The 18504-nt window shown below is 30.8% G+C and overlaps 1 protein-coding gene across 5 annotated transcripts in view; it reads right to left on the minus strand.

Annotated features, from left to right (window-relative positions):
• The window catches only part of LOC114122327 (tyrosine-protein phosphatase Lar), a 150974-nt gene that overhangs the window by 45364 nt on the left and 87106 nt on the right, over positions 1–18504 (minus strand). For all 5 annotated transcript variants that reach the window (XM_050204839.1, XM_050204841.1, XM_050204838.1 and 2 more), the window contains one exon: positions 16773–16970. In XM_050204839.1, the coding sequence (XP_050060796.1) occupies positions 16773–16970 (198 nt within the window). The remainder of the gene's footprint in view (positions 1–16772; positions 16971–18504) is intronic.

The raw sequence follows: 18504 nt of genomic DNA on the forward strand, positions 1-18504 counted from the left end.
ATATAGAATATAAATAATTGATTTTTGAATCAGAATTAAATATTATCAATGGGATTGGGAGATATTAATTATCACTTATTTCATTAAACTGAAAATATGCTTTTAAATATTTTTAATAATTATATGAAAAATATTGAATTTCTTAATAGTAAAAATGAAAACCGTATACATTATGTAAGGTATAACTCAAATATTTAGGTACGAATAGATGATTAAAAAACACAATTATAATATAAATAGAATGAAGATTAAAGTTAAAATTAATATTAACTATATTAAAACTTACAAGTATATGAAGAAATTATACAAAATGGCAGATAATAATTTTAAGTGTAATTGTGTATACAATTTTAAATTATCGAAGCTCTTTTTTAAGGTAAATATTAATTTTATGGGATACACAATAGTTTATTATGCATAAGCTTAAAGTGTTTTCTCTTTTGATATAGCTTCTTAGGATAACACTTATTGTTATAAATGTGCTAAATGGATTATACTACGAGACCACTATATTGTTACTAACTATAAATCTACAACGCATTATGAATAAACTATTTTAAAAATAATTATTTTATTGATGTTAACAATCAACAACATAATTACTTTTTAATATATACATTCTGCATTAAAAATACAAATTTAATAATAAGGATGATCAAATTAAATGACATTCTTTTTTATTAATTAAAACTGTAAAAAATAGTTTTTAAAACATATTTCATCATAATATTAATACTCTTATTTAATCAATAACAAAAAATTTCAATTATTATTTATTTTTAATAATTTAATCAAGTATGATTACTAAAAAAAAAAAATGCAATAATACAATGGTAATTATTAACAATATTTTGGCATTATAATTAGGTATAATAGAATAGCTATAATGCTATATAGTTGACACTCCCGGGAATTTTCGATTCCAACCTTTTAGAGAGTTATCGAGAATACCAAAAAATGTCCAAAATAATCATTTACAATGGAAAACGATTAGGAGTAAAGACAGTGTGTCAGCCTATAATGTTATGTAAAATATTGGTGCAATAAAAGTAATTTTTCTATAAATAATCTGGTAAGTTGAATTAAATTTTCCTATAACATTGTAACTGAAAATATTAAAGCCTGCATAAAATCATATGATACACATTAGAAATGTTAAGTGTATTCACGATATTATTTTTAAATAACAATAAAATAACCTAAATTGTTGTTATAATTTTAATATCGAATTTTACTATACTCTGAAATGCATTTTTTTTACTTTAAATAATTATAACCTCGCCTTATTAGAAATTGACAATTTTCAAGATTTCAAGGTTTTTGACAATAAAAAATTGTTTTTATAATAACCTATAGAAAAAATGAAAAACAAAATGTCAATTGTTTATAAAAGCTCGAAACGATTCAAAATATGTTGAAAATTATATCATGTATGAATCATGTTAATATAAACATTTGCTGAAAATACAAGTATTTACGTTATTCGCATATTCAAATTATAACAAAAACAAATTTAAATAAAAGTTCCTGTTTTTGCTAATTATTATTTTTTAACCTCACAAAAGTAACAACTTGACGCACTTTCCTACTATATATTGAAATTTTAAATCAAAACATATTTTCTACTATCTACTAGAAATAGTATATAGATTACAGACACACGAAACAACAAATATACATAAACTACAGTAAAATCAATGTATTCATTATGTAAACTATAAAAATGTGTAATGCTTATAGTCGCTGAGGCATTTGTTTTCAAATTAAAAAAAAAAAAAAATGTGTTAACTTGTTTAATAAATTGTACTTCATTTTATTATAACTATAATAGTTATTTGTTGGATTAAATCGTTATTTAGTATTAAAATGTAAATTGTTAGTTTATTGTCTAATTACCTAATATGTATTTTCATAAAAAAAAAATCACATGATTATAATGTGCTCATCGGGGTTTTTTTATTTTATGCAGCATAAATGCTTTTTTTTTATGGAAATTTAGCCAAAAAAGCTTTAATATTTAAATTAAATACTACTTTATTTCACGTTATTATGCATAAACTATAATAGTATAAAATTCGTTTCCACCATTTTTGTATGATTTTCGTGAATTCACGTTGTGTTCTCAGTAATCTTCAATCCCTAGACTCTGATACTTTGATTTTTTTTTTATGAGATTTTGAAAAGGATATTATAATATCTTGAGAATTAATAGAAACACATTTAAAATGTTAAAATGTTTAATCATAAATATAACCTAGAGAAACAATAACAATTAACAGGAAATAAGTAATGGCCTGATGTGTAAAATAATCAAAATATATACATTAGGAGTATGGAATGGAAAGAGAATCGAAGTGTTTAAGAAGATGAAACGTCAATAGTAATTTTCGTTGTTTTACTCCGAGCACTGTAAATAAACAACCAAACATACATTTAAAAAAAAATAATAATAATAAAAATATAATATACTGAACGGTAAAAATCTGGAACAATAATTCGTTGGGACGTATAAAATTGATAATATTAACGGTAAAGGCTTTGTCGTTTTGGACAGTGTGTGTGACAGATCCAGGTAGGTATACACGTTTAATAATACACAATGCTTACGCTCGGTGAACAATTGGTGAGTTTTATCATAAGGGCAACGTTCCATGAAATCAGTTTTATTATTTGTTTGAGAATTTTCTAAAAATATATAATAATATAAATAAATATCTTTGCAAACTAATAATCAATAGAATTAAATTAAATAGGTAATTAAGTTTGACGTTTCTTGAAATAATTCAAAGTTACCGTTTTTTTTTTTTTTTTTATTATTATTTAAAAGTTTCGCACTAAAATTACTTTTGTTCGGCATCGTAATGCATGTAATATTTATTCTGAAATCAAAATTCTAGATAAATTCTAAAATTGCATGCTGCATTTCTTGGTACATCTGTAAACATAACTTACGGAAGGAAATAAAATCGATACTATTTGTTCAAAATCGAACATACATGACCGAGAATATACGAAACTATTTGGTTTTATTAAATCCGAATATCTATATCAATGAATTGACGGCTTTTCGATTCGTAGTAAATACAAATAGTAATAAACTAATAAACGATAAATAGTAATATTATTAGAATAATAACTGCAATAGCTAGCGGCCAACTGTCAAATAAACTCGTGCGCGTACCTATTTTGCCTACTCGAAACGCCGTGCTATAATTAAACTATATGTAATAGAAATTATTAACATTTAGGTTGTTTTTATATTCATCGTATTTACACACGTACATTCGAGTGCGTTTGACGTTTTCTAGTGTAGGAAAAATTACGGTTTCCAAACAGAGTAAATAATTTATCGTGCATACATTGTTCATCGGACGTCGGTCATCGGCACCACAAAGAACAATGCCTAAATGTATTTTTTTTATATATATAAAAAAAAAAGCTACTACGCTTAGGCTTGAATATTTAATAATAATAATAATAATAATAACTCTAATGTTTGCCGATTTATTTAGATTATCGTGTTTACCGCCACGTTTCTATATAGACGGTAAAACAAAATACAAAGGAGAGGCCATTAGGACGGCCACCCGAAATTTATAGCATCGGAACGGATTAAAACCGGACTAAAGCCGACGACGTCGTTTCGGAGGTAAACACACTTATCCTCCGAGGATTAACCATTTATTGCGTTCTAAGTCCTGGTGGGGATATGCACGTATATGTATATTTATAATATGTAAATATATACGCATGCACACGTGTTTTGTTTTTTTTTTGTCCGCCACTGACCCGAGCATTGTTTGTAAATCGCTTCATGCTTATATCCCCGCTGCGCCGATATAATGATGATGATCACGGGATTATTTATTTTTTACCGTTTTGCGCCGAGGATATGCCGAAAAAAAAACAACCCCAGTGACTTTTATACCGTATACTTTATTGAAAAGTTTAATAAGCTATCGGAAAAGTTTAGACATTACGTTAAAAGCAACTACGCGACAGTACTAGAGTTTTGATAGTTTTGTATTGCTGCTGCAGTTCCGCCTCCTCTGCGGATTGAAATTGAAAAACAATCGTCTCACGAGGATATCATCATCCGAGAATGTCATCACCGTATTTACGCGTATATATATATATATTTGTCAGTATAAAGAGAAAAACAAGCTAACGAAAGCATAAAATGTTTGCTGTAATGTTACACGATATGTATACGTTTACTATGTATGGGATGATGTTTCACTGTTTGCTTGTTGCCGTCATAATTCAAACGGTCAGGAATATATTGAAATAATTATGTACCAACGTTTTAGAGTTAACAAGGACACAGAGTGGGTGTGAACGAGGACAAACATAATAATAGGCAATCAGGATACCTTATATACATTTATTTGTTATACAGATAGAATTCGTATTAAGTCATTTCTGTGAAGCAGTACACTGTAAACAGTACTAAGAGTTTTTCGGTTTTCGCTGTTGGATGATAAAAATCTGTAATTTTTTTCCATAACACTACTCCCGTTCTCCACTTATCCAAGAACTCGTATATAATATATTGTCACGGAGCACATATGAGTCGGAGTCAAAGGGTCAAACCTCGACTGGTACAGTAAAGTCAGAACCGTCTTCTTAACGAGAATCATACGTGACATTTCGACACGTACTACGCGGGTTTTCGTTTCGCTTCTCTTTTTCTTTTCTCGTATTATTTTTTTCTCTCCGTTCTGAAACCCATAGCGCACATATTTCACGTAGATACAGCACCTACTACCCCACCAGCTATAGCTCTCTTCGGTGTGAAATGCTTTTGTATTATACACTGGTTTTATATTTTTTTTTTTCGAAGCAGAAAAGTGTACATAAAATAAAGGTCAGGCGCGTTAGACGGTAGAAATAAGGGTTTGTTTTTTAATATCTTGATGGAAAGCGTCTTTATATTAATAAGCGGAAAATACCCATATTTTATTCATCCATTTCACCTATTATTATATATTACACGTCTACACGCGTAAGCAGGGGCTCGGCAGTTCCACGGTCTTCAAACGAGATTTTTTCATATAAAAAGAAAACCATTGTTTTATAGTATTTTACAAAGCGTATGACAATTTTAAGCTTTTCATATTACTTTAATATTAAAGAAACTTTAGTCTGCATTCACTATGCTGATGTGTTTTCAACTAGAAGACGTTAAAGTAATTTAAAGCTTGTTGTTAGTATTAAAAATAGTTTTATTTATATTGATACAATACTTAAGAAACTACCTATGAAAAGGTCTTTACAAAAATTTGGAAGGTTTTATGTGTAGATTCAATTTTATAGGCATATAGTAGTATAGGTAATAAAATGACAGAGTACTAAAAATAAATTCGTTCGTTTGAAGTATAATAATTTATAGCCATGTTAATTAAATTATTTAAATTAAACCTAGTTTAATGTAAGTAAAATATTATATAACTTAATAAATAAAATATGTTTCCACACATATAATCTGTTAAAATTATAATGTAGAAGCACGGCCCACCGACATTTTTTAATTAATTTTACAATTATTTACTTTTGTACTGCGTTTTCGATTAAGCAACACATTTTAACTTATCCTTTGATATCTTATCAATCTTATCAGGTATAGTTCATCTGGCTAGCCATCCAAACAAAATAGTATATAGTATAAATACTACTCAAGAATTTTTCAGTACCTAATATTTATAACGTTAGTATTTTAACATAATTAGTTATTAACGAATCAATTTTAACAGTTAGGTTAAATTAGGTTCTTTAACGTCATTAGTTTTTCTTATATATATTAGTTAACCGATAAGTTAAACATGAAATTATTTTATTTTAGCCGTGTTAAGCGAATGTGTTTTTTAATGTATTTGTATCGTATTAGTTGTATAGGATTGTTCATAAAGATTTAAAACCGACGAGACAGAATTTTTGCTTTGCGATGAGCTAAACTTTCGATAAACTTATAATAATTGAAAGATATAGTGGTTTAATTTTGTTTTATGTTTAAACTTTTTCGAATATAAATATCAATACTAAAAATATAATATATAACCATATGTGATAAGTCATGCATGAAGTTGAAAAAAACTTATTACCGCAGTATACTATAGTTATGTTTTACTATGAAATATATAATATATTATATAAATTATGTTTTACATATATTTCTGTATAAATAATCAAGTTAACTAGGTTATTACAGTGATATTATGTACGTCGCATAAAATTGTATGTTTTCTTAACTACCCGAACAGTAGTGGTTGCAGTTATAGAAGTATTATTAGTATTAATATACTTAAAAGTACTAGCAATAGTATAGTAGTAGTAGTGGTAGTAGCACTATTATTACTTTGGGGCCAAGACACCACACAAACGAAGCGTATTAAGCACTTCTTTAGCGGTTTAACGTACACCAAACATATATAGTTATATTTATTGTAACTGTTTGTGTGTGTATTATTAGCGATTAAAAGTTTTAAAAGTGACAAAAATTAGCGTCAATTTCATAGTGTACTTATATATATATATATATATTATATAATACGATTAAACGTTTATATGAGCTCGCGGGCATAGGATTTAATCGTTATAACAACACAATGTCTACATTCGATCTATGAAAAAATAACCTTATGTTATTCTCATCACAATGATACTATTTGCTGATTTATATACAATCTACCGGAGTCATATTAATTTAGGTGCATAATTAGAAAACAAATAATATACTTACATATTTATTTACCTAATGAAAAATCAATTCGGTTAAAAATATTACGATCGTATCGAGAATTACAGAAGAATAAATATAAATGTTCAGTCGGAGATGCACAATTCGTGTACCGCAATATTTTGTAAGACAAGAATATTATTATTATTGTGTTTTAATTTAGACATTATACTTTCGACAGTTGCACGATTTTAAGAACAAATCTGAAACGAAACAACAATGGTACTATAATACACGATTTTATCGAGATATGAATCGTGTCAACCACCAGCGTTGTTGTTTTTGTCATAGTCGTTTGTGTAAACGTATGTATTGTACATAGTACGCATATGGACGGTAGGGACACGTTTGGACAGAGGTCTAAAGGCACAAGGCACAGAGATAGGAATAATGTCAAATGCTGCTGCGATTGCACATACGACGAAGTTAAAAGCTTCTATATGACATGGCAATGGCAATATACTTATATATATATTTGCGACGACGTATTTATATTTTATACGATAAGTAAGCATACACACATACGCGTGCTGTGTGTGTGGGTGACAAACAGTGCGAACAATATATATAATATAATGTACACGTATATATATGTATTTTGATTTACAGCGGGGTTCGGGGATACCTAGTTGATAACACCTCCTATTCGAGCGCACATTTCATCTCAGACTTCGTCTAACCCCACTCGAAAATTCTCTTTTCCTTTTCCACTCACAATCGCGTCCTCGCCGACCGCCGACCGCTCTCCCCCCAGCCCGAACAACTATCCTCCGTTATACTACATCGATAACAAACAAAGCATACGAGACTTTGAATACTTGTTGTTTAGCGATCCGCAGGCTGTTTACATTCGGTCCGATAACTTTTGGTTTCGCGCGTCTCCTCCCACAGCATCAGTATTATATACGTATACATATATATATATTATACGAGACTCGCAGCCTGCTCTATTATTTTATACATACACACATACATACATGTATACACACCATCCTTGCATCTATATAATATGTTTTTCTGTTATATACCGCGCGCCGTTGCGGTGGAAAATATCTGTTTTATTAAGAAATTGCATTGCGCGCCACAGACCAACGAAACGAAAAACTAGAAGAAAAATCCGAGTCTGATAAGCTCATCGCCGGCGCGTCACAGCGGTGGGACGCGGGTGGGTTTCCCATATACGGCGTAATGGATTTGGACACGTGTGTGTATATATATATTATACTCTGCACCAGCCAACACACATGCTCGCGAGCGTAACGGCGGCGGTTCGCCCGTGTTTTTCGCTTCCGGACGTTGACAAATCATTGCGTGTCGGAGCGTGTAAACGTAGATGGCGTAATGTCGTTCTTTTTTTTTTTTGTTCTCCGGGCCTGGAGAACGCGCGACAACAATATAATGGAATGAACGGCGACTGTACATGTATATATATATATATATATACGGCCGTCTCTTCTCTCTCTAATATCTTTCGTAAAATGTGCTCGAATATAACACATATATATAAAAAAGCACTACCGGCGGAAAGAAGAGAAACATATACTTTTAGGATCCCCCGGGGAACGGTGAGAAACTACGACGAGTATATAATATATATGTGTGTGTGTGCGTGTGCGTGTGTGTGTCACCTGGTACCCGAAGAGAAGAGAAAAGGGGAAAAAACAAAGAAGCTTTCTCTCCTTGGCAAAGCCGTAAACGTTTTTCGACCGCCGTAATTCACTGACGTTTGTCCTGCTCTACACACACACACACACACACACACACACACACACATATATACACACCCGCCGCCGGCCGTCTGGCACATGTGCGCGCACGCGGAGAACACTCCGACGAAGAAGCCGATATTAATAAACTCGCGTATATGATATACGACCGCCTTTGCAACAGCACACCCACCTACCGACGCTATCCGGCAAGTCCGGAGCAAAAATCCTAGGGGCTTAAACCAACGGCTGCAGTGGCGGGGGGGGGGGCAAAACGGCAGACGGGACGCCGTACGATATATATATGTATATATAAGAAAGGGGTGCCACCGTTGTTGTTATATCCAAACCGGGTGAGCCACATGCGTTTTTAATATTGAATTTGTGTGCGCCGGAATTTCGTCGCCGCCGTTTAGAGTCATCATCAGAATTCGTTTAGGGGATCGTTAAAAGTCGAGTTTGCGGTATTTCTAGCTCGCTTTTTCCATACACATATATATATAACCATGGCCGTGACGTTTTAATTATCACCGCGAAACAACCGCAATATGACAAGATGCTATCCAGTTATGAAAACCACCGTTTTAAATGATCTTTATACGTATATTGGATATATTATATGTATTTATGTATTTCAGCCATGCAGGGGTACAATTACTAAATTACATAGGCCTGATGAATTGCTGGTTTCGTTAAGTACAGCATATCATAATTATTCTATATTACGATAATATTATGAACACTGTTCAGATAATCTGCAAAAACGCTATGTGAAATTCTACATATTATAATACATGTTCCAGTTATTTGTTTTTTGTATTTTTATTATTATATATAGATGAATAGTAAAGTTTTGTTATATAAAACGAAATTCAGTTTTTTTAATATTAATAATATTCCTTTATGGTTTATAAATATATGAGTGCATACTCAAACACACTCGTACACACGCCCACTTACTGTGTGATTGTAAAGTACTGTACAGTATAAATAGAAACAAAAGTTTCAGAAAAAGTATGTTTGTCGTATGACTTTTGTTATTTCACAAGTATGAACACAATTCGATATTGTGTTCTTATTGTTTTTTTTCCATACAGTGCACTAAAGAAACAAGAAATGTGTTTATGGAAAAGGTACATATTTGTCTTTTTTTCGAGATCAAAATTTCTTGTTGTGTTTGTAAATGTCATGATGGAAGAAAATACAAATCATAATAAAAACAAAAGGATTCGAAAATTGAAAATTTCCATACTCATCTAAGATTAATGCGTTTCCATAAAACGTTTAGTGGGAATTGATTTTACGATACAGGAGTTTCACTGTATTCACGGACAAAATAGTATCAAACATTATAAATTGCTCAATTATAATAACAAATACGATATCTGCAAGAAACTAAAAAAAAAAAAAACACTTAAAAACTCGACTCATTCTCTAAGGACTAAACGGAAAATGGAAATCTGTCCGAATCGCGCGGTCTTAACAAAAACAACAGCACATTGCACTTTTTGTTGAAATGAACAATAAATATGTCTCCGGCGGCGGCGGAAACAGAAAGAATTAAACAATTTTAATTCACTCGGCGACGACGGAAACGAATTTTCTTCAAAATATGAATGTGTTGTTGGTAGGTGACGGTCGGACGCAGGGAAGACAATACCCAACAATGTGATATATGACTACTACGCGTACTACGTGTCTCGGGTTCGGCTCGTATATAATATATAAAAAACGGATTATGCAAAATCACGGACTGGCAGCATATTCTAGGCCACTACACCGTGCAGCAGGTGACTATATACGGATACCAGAATAGTAGACTGCGAGTGTTTTACTGTATTATGGGCTCGTATATAATAATAGTGAATATACAGCGAACAAATGCGATTTTAATGGCGAGTATATACGAAATATAAAAAATAAATACTATCTTACCGCCGAGTGCACCCGTTGTATAGGTCCCATGACGTGCCGTCTTCCACCCCCGCGGCCGTATGTGTCCCACACAGATAGTCGAGTACGTTGGGCAGGGCTAGGGTGCAAAGGCGGCCAAAGAAAACGAATACTACTACGATACGCCGTTCTACCGCTACCCCCGCATGCGTCGCTTTTGTGAGCGCGCGTATCCACCGCCTCCGCCTAAAAAATAACCTCTTTCACCCCCATCCCTCTTTATGCATCGCCGTTTTAAGGCGGCGGGGTACGCTGCTGCAGTAAGAGAGAGAGTGCGCGTCACACGATTTCGTATTAAAGGGTATTAAATTATTAACAAGGCCTTTAGCTCCGTGTGACGAGCCGTTTGTTTTCGCTCGAGCCGGGGCGGCCAGATTTAATTACGTTAAAACCGTCTAAACCGTACCCTGCACCACCTCGCCTATTTAAACCGAACCACGAGCCAGGGAAAGGTGTCGTTTATTAAAATTTCCGCCGTATTTCATTGGGCTTAAAACGATACACCGCAGCGGCACGCCTTGGCTGGCTGCCGCTGCTGCTGTTACCGTTATACTGCAACAGTACCGTCGCACGACGACGACGACGATGGCGACGTCCGCTTTTAACGACGGTACGGCGTATACAGTCATTAAATTTATATGCATATATATGCAGAATATATACACACATATATAATATATATTACACACATATTAACTCGAAAAATGAGCCATTCCAATTATATATCCGTAGTAGTTGTTCATATTGTACAAATAGTTATAATTAATATATATACGCGCACCACCAATGTTTGCTTCCATAATTTTTCTCGTGTCACAGCGATGTTGGCCGTTGATTTATTTTATTGATTTTTATCAAAACAATAGGGACTTCTATGGATAAATGTTTAATAATTGGACACGTTTTTTAAAAGCTATATAATTTAATTTGTACGTTTTTGGAATATCAATCAATGATAAGTTGGTATCATATCGTAGGCTACATATCTAAACTATCATTTTCACGATAAGACTTTCTAAACTTCTTAAAATCATGTTATCGCGGTTGATAAGTTTTCTATACACTAAGCTTTTAAGTGCAGCAGTTAAATTAATCGTTGACGCCTGACGGAGAAAATAATATATATATATATCTAGACGATTGACGACAAGCATTTTTAAATTCTTATAAAAACATTATTGATGGGTTTTGACAAAAAAAATGTCTCATACGTATTTATAACATAAATATATGTGTGTGATTTTTTTATTCTTTTTAACTGAATTTACACAAACACACACACGCCCAATGTTAAGATGTTTATGAATTAGAAATAGCATAATAAAACCAACATAATATTTGTCTTTGAATATAGAGAAAACTATACGTTTACTGTTTTTGTTTACTCGCTGTTATGCCGTTTAATTTAATGCCGTTAATAAGGTTCAGTAGCTCCCATCGTACCGCCACCACCAACACCACCATGACACAATAATAGCGGGGCAATTAATAACGTTCATATATACACCTCTACTGCTACTATTACCCCATTGCCAAATGAAAGAGAACTCCATTGTTATAAGAGAAAAGTCACCGGTTGCCTGAATCTAAATTGAGCAATATTTTATCATTATTCAGGTCAAAAGCTGCAAGACATGTCGGTATATCCAAATACTTGTTTTATCGACAATACTTTAGAATTTATTAATACACGCAGCTATCATTATTTTTTTTAAGTATTAAAAATTAAAAAAAAAAAAACATGATAACAATAACGCTTCAACAGTATCTTATTCTTGTTTATTAAAGGTTAATAATATTATTCGTATTAAATTATTAAAAAAACTGTGTACCTACTAGATAATTTTATTTAGTTAATATTATGGAAACATGTAAAGCTCTAATTAAATTAAAAATACTAGTTTTAAAAGTTCTAATTAAACACTAGCTTTTTTCTTACGTGACTTGCGTAATGATGATCACAAATGTAAAAAAAAAATACAAAACATGCAATGTAAAAATGTTAAAAAAAAAAACAAAACTTAAAATTCAAATAAGGTTTTGATCTTTTTAAAATGCTATATTACTATAGTGTAATTTCTATGTACAAAAATGCATTCTTAATAAAAATAAAAAACGTTTTCTACATTTAGGTAGTATACATATTTATGATAACTATTAGTACAGTTATTTGGAAGATTGCATGTTATGATTATACTTAGTGATTATTATTAGTTATACTGAAGGGTGTACTTCGATGATTAACTGAATTTTAATTTAGTACCTAAACCTCGATTAATAAATACAATTTACATGTTAATGTATTCTAGTTTTATTTATTTACGATTAAAACACTTTTATCATTTTAATTGTAGGTAAAAGATAAACTTAAAAATGATAAGTGTATTTTTTAATGAGCGTATTATATAAAAAAGAATATCCATGTATAATAAACTTAACGATAATAACCGATAATAAGGTTTTAAATAATTATTTAAATATATAATGGTTAATATTAGTAATATTTTATGCAAAATATTGTAGTCATAAATAATAATCAATTGTAATTCTTATAGAATACTTAATTAAAGATTACATCACAATAAACTTAAAATTTTAAAATAATGATTAAAACATTTGATTATATTATCGTTAATACGTGTAGGTGTATAATATACACAATTGTGCTTAATGATATTAATTAACAATAAGTATAATAATAATAATATTTTGATATTTATAAAATGCGTATAGTTCAAATGTCTAAATTTATACCTGTCATTTTTATTTATTGTGGTTAATCATTTTTTTTTTTTTTTTTTTTTTTTTAGAAAAAAACGTAAGTCTGTATAACTTTTCTTTCTCATAATATTATGTTTACCCAACCGAAAGTTACATGTTAACGTCTCTTTGCATATTCGCGGAAAATATATTTTGCTATTCGCGTTAAAATGTCAAAGTTTTGGCCGTTAAACCCTACATCGACGATTTTTTTCACCTTTAACGGCTACGCGTCATACTTAAAAAGTTCTTTCACATAAGTCCCTCAAAAGACTCTAAAAGTTATTTATTTTTTTCTGATGCAACACGTCTGAACACGTGCATTTTACATCTCGGGTCATTCCAATAGATTATTATTATCCATTTCTGTTGCTGATTCTTTCCCCCCTTTTCATTTTTATTTTTTTTGCTAGTAAAAAAAATTGCTGCTTCGCACGCCACCCTGAATAGAATCATTAACACAAAGGTCTCTCTACCTTGACGCTTTTTCATTATAAACTTTTCTAAGTCGAGACTTCCCCCCACAACTAACGGTTGCGTGCCTGTAATTTCGTACACGAAGCACATTATGTACACGTTTTAATGCAATTTCGTCTTTGACGAAACTGTAAAATAAAAAACCAGTGACGGTCAATAAGTGTTTGTATTTTTTTCTCAATCAGTGTGAAAAAAAAAAGAAAAATTGTTTACAGCCTGTCTCCAAAGTTGATTTGCATATCGCATTATAACTGTTTGTTTAGTGAAAATCCGCTAACCAGCGGTAGTCTGTTATTTTTACTGCTATTATGCGATGGCCGTTAAACGGTTTAAAGGATTTGAAAAAAAACGACAACTGTGAACCTTTTGTGTAGCAAATCCTGCATGGTAGGATGTACTGGATCCAGATAATACGCGGTGTGAATTAATCACCTGAATATTCAAACAACTAGATCACGAGAACTTTTAGGAATCATAAAAAAAAAAAAAATAAATAAAACATTAGCATAATGTTAAATATAAATACTAAATATAGTATAGGTAACGAATAAATTATTATATTCTGGAAGTATTAACATGTGTCATTCGAGACCAACTGGACATATTAAATTAAATCAATAGAAATAAAATATATTTTGAACTGTATACCTAATATAATATTATTATGTAATTTAAAATAATTATGTGAATATTATCATATTCAAACAAATATAATATTTAAATTTTATAACCTCATGAATGAGAGATAAGATATTATTTCCAAACAAATAAAAATATTTATTTTTTAATTAAGTTTTTAAATTATGGATTAAATAAAATAACATTCTAAAAGTTGCATGTTTATTTCGTTGATAACTATAAAGTCAAGAAGTTAATAATAATACCAAAGTTACAAATTTTCACAATATAAGAAGTTTATTAGGTTACGGATAATATTCTTTTATAAAATATAAATATATATAATTATTTTTCATGTAAATTTTTTTTTTCATAAAGCTGAAGAAGTTTCTTATTATTGTTATATTATTAAACCTTGTATAGTTTTGTAGAGATAAAGTTACACGTATATTATAACAAACGAAAAATATAAATATTTGTGAATTTAAGTGATTGTGTAGCTTGAGAACTATAGACATACATTTATAATCACAATTATTATATTCTTTCTTAACTTTTTTTATCACTATTCGTTTATATTTCAGAATGAAAATAGATGAATTCCTAACGACTTCTCATAATAAAAAACCTGTATAATATTTAAATAGTTATATTGTACAATGATAATGTTAACATACAATTCGATTATTATTGCCATTTTTTTCGCTTTATATTCTTCATTCTCAACAACAGTTATCACTCATTTGTTTCCATAAGCTATCTATAATCACTCATTGTTTCATTCTCACAACTAGTAGCAACATTACTTGAAAATTGTATTATAATATATTCCCATTCAATAAACTAAGCCATGGCACCGATAACATGAATTTACCGAAAACACCACTATGGACCTATTATCAGATTTTCTTTTTATACTTCATAAACCATTGTATTTTATACATAAAATATTATGAGTATTACTGAGAGAGCTATTTAAGGCTATTTGCAGGTTTTATTTAAAAATATTCAATTAACAATTAAACGGATAATGAATACAACACAATACAGTAAGATGCAGAAATTAAATTATATCTGAACATATTGCTATAATAAGAACTATAACAATATTTATTAGTGTTCACGAAATTAACAACTTTGAACGGTTTACTTACGAAAAGTCTTAAGAAACTAAACGAAGTTTGTTAGTGTTTCAACTCCTCAATAAGGTTCCAACTTTCTCATGATTTACTACTCGAAATAATTGAGTTACATGGTCTGCGAATTTCAGCGAAACAAGTAACTGTGTAACTGATATTAATCGTAACGTTCATTTAAAATATTTAATTTTGGTAGTTAATTCATCAATTCATTAAAAGAGTATGATATATATATACTAAAATAATCATACTTAGTTGAACATGCAACATAATTAGTAATATATTTTACGTAAAATTTAAAAAAGATAATGGGACGAATAAGTAGTATGTATTAAAATATGAACGGTTTATAAATCATGCTGCACATAATAATCACGTTGAGATAATACACAAAATTATCTTACCTTGTTTTTTTTAAGATCAATAATTTAATTTTTACTAGCATTGTATTATTTAGTGAGTATCCTATAATTAAATTCTAAATTAATAATGTAACCTTATCTACCGGGTTTATCTTAATTTTATACTAATGTAATATTATTATTGTATTTCTTATGTATAACTTAATGCAATTGTATAAACACGCATCACGTGTATTGGAGGCCCAAGTACACTAATATATAACGATTTAGTTTTATTACAAGCTAAATATACTACAGTATTTACTAAAAACAGTGTAAATATACAAAATGAATTTCTTAACATACGCGCGAGATTATATTATTAAAACTGGTTAAGCTTTTAAAAATACAGTTTTGAGTAAAGAATAAAGTAAAGTAATTAGTTGGACTTAACGTTAACATTTAAACTCTTGTATAGCTGTGTTTATTATAATCCATTTATAATTAAATAGATATCTACTATGTACTGGGTATATATTATAATATGATGGTTTTCGTTAAATCTTTAAAATTTATCGATTTCAATAATATTACGTCGATAAGTCTATGATTCACTTGGACATAAACAATAACCACACAAAAACGTAAATATGCCTTATAGATGATCGTTTTGTATAATATATAAACGGCACATTTTCTATGGTGTTTGAAACACACTAGAGGCCTAGAATATCATCAACACGGTGTAAGTATAAGCAAAATATTTAGGTGCCTATATAGTAACTATAATATCTATTTCAGCTATAAGTATATTTTTTGTTGAAAATTAGAAGGTAGTTTACAAGTGCGGCGGTTTGAAAACCCATAATGTCACACCTTTTGGTTTGACCAATAAAACTTATATCCCGGAGAAACTTTACGATCGATGGGGTGGTTTGCTCAAGTCAAAGGTCCCTAGAGAGGATGTTCAGAACGCAAGAAAAAACATCCCCGTTTGCAATGAACCGACTTTATATTATAATATACAAGACAAGGTGCATACCTGGAAATCCTTTGTCGAGAATGGAGTATCTCGGGTTTGTGTCCAAGTCCAGTCGCATACTATCTCGAAGCCAATAGATGGACGGTTGAGGATTACCAGTAGCGGTGCACTGCAACACGGCGTTATGGCCCACTTCAATAGATTTGTGAGTGCCAGGGCCCTCGGTGATTACCGGAAAACCGACGGGCAAATCTTTTTCTGAAAAAAAAAAAAAAACACAAAATAAATAAGACGAGTTAACATTTTTTATCGTTTAGTTCCGCTATCATAGACGATGCGGAAACGTGCGGCAACAAGTGGCCCTACACACACACACACACACACACACGTGTGTGTGTGTGTGTGTGTGTGTGTATATATATAAATTCGAAAAACACAACGACGTACATGCCTACGGCGGAGTGGTAAATATTCTCGCTGTATCAACTGTGCAGCCGTCGAACGTGTATCTCCGAAACAAATATTTGCTTAACAATGTCGACGCCTTAGACGAGAGGAAATATGTACAGAGAAGAGAAAGTTTCATAAACTCATCCCACGGACAAAGTGTACACGGCGGGTAGGCGAGTGTGTGTGCCCCGTGAACTTGGCTCGACAGTGTCATACTTAATTATGAGGGACTCTGGCTGTTAATTACCGTGGAAAGGACATGTCAAACATGCATGTGCGTGCGCGCGGTTTGTATATAATACACAATAATATACATGTACTAAAAGATATATGTTACACGTCTACGCTGGCCTCTGTATAGTGCCGACAATCGGTTCACAGAAACGTATCAAAACATTCGTTGACTATCTACTAATATTTTGTACCTATATACAAGTTCTCGTGCATATATATTATATATATATATATATAAATTTATGTTTGATGATATACGTAGCTAGTAAGGGTGGCGGAGTAATAACCTAACCCCCTTGGAAATTTACGGAGTACCTCCCCCCTCAGGTGTAGAAAGTCAGTAACACTGTAGATGTGCAAAGGCTGGTCGGTGAAATGTTTATCGATTACCCCAATAGTTCATGGTGCAGTAGTATATAGTGGTTATTAAAATTCAGAATGTATCCACAACAGTTATCAATGACAGCTCTGGGACAATTATTGTTCATTGATAATACGTGTATTGTGTAATAATTTTCAACAACATGAACGTGAATAAAATATAAAAAAAAATTATAAATCTTTCAGTCATTTTATGACATTTTTATTTATTCAATTGCATTTAGATTTCTATTTAATAATTATTGTAGTTAGGCTAAACATTATAATAATAATAGCCATAAATCATAATAGTGAGTTGTTGTACTAGGCAATAAAACAGTACCTACACATTAGGTACTTACTATTTTTTTTTTAATTGTTTCACAAAAGAATACAACTATAAAACTTCTTAAAGGGACAAAAAGGTTTGAGTATTTTTCAAAAACTTTAAAAAAAATTATGTGATAATGAAAATCACAAGATTTATTCTAAAATATAAAATGTTTAATTTATTTGTTTTGACAAACACAGTTCTTTGTGAATTCTCTTTGAATCGACATAACGTAAACAAACATTTAATCTCACAATGCATGTAGTCATGAATAAAAATGAATACGTTCTACATATATATCGTGTTATGTAAATGGCAAAACAGTATAAGAAAAAGGAATATACCTCAGTATATATGGGGTGCACTGTGCATCTATTCAAAATTCAAAGAGCAAATGTTTTTATCTACAGCTCCAGC

The sequence above is a fragment of the Aphis gossypii genome, chromosome 3 (assembly GCF_020184175.1).
Source record: "Aphis gossypii isolate Hap1 chromosome 3, ASM2018417v2, whole genome shotgun sequence".
Lineage (NCBI taxonomy): Eukaryota > Metazoa > Arthropoda > Insecta > Hemiptera > Aphididae > Aphis > Aphis gossypii.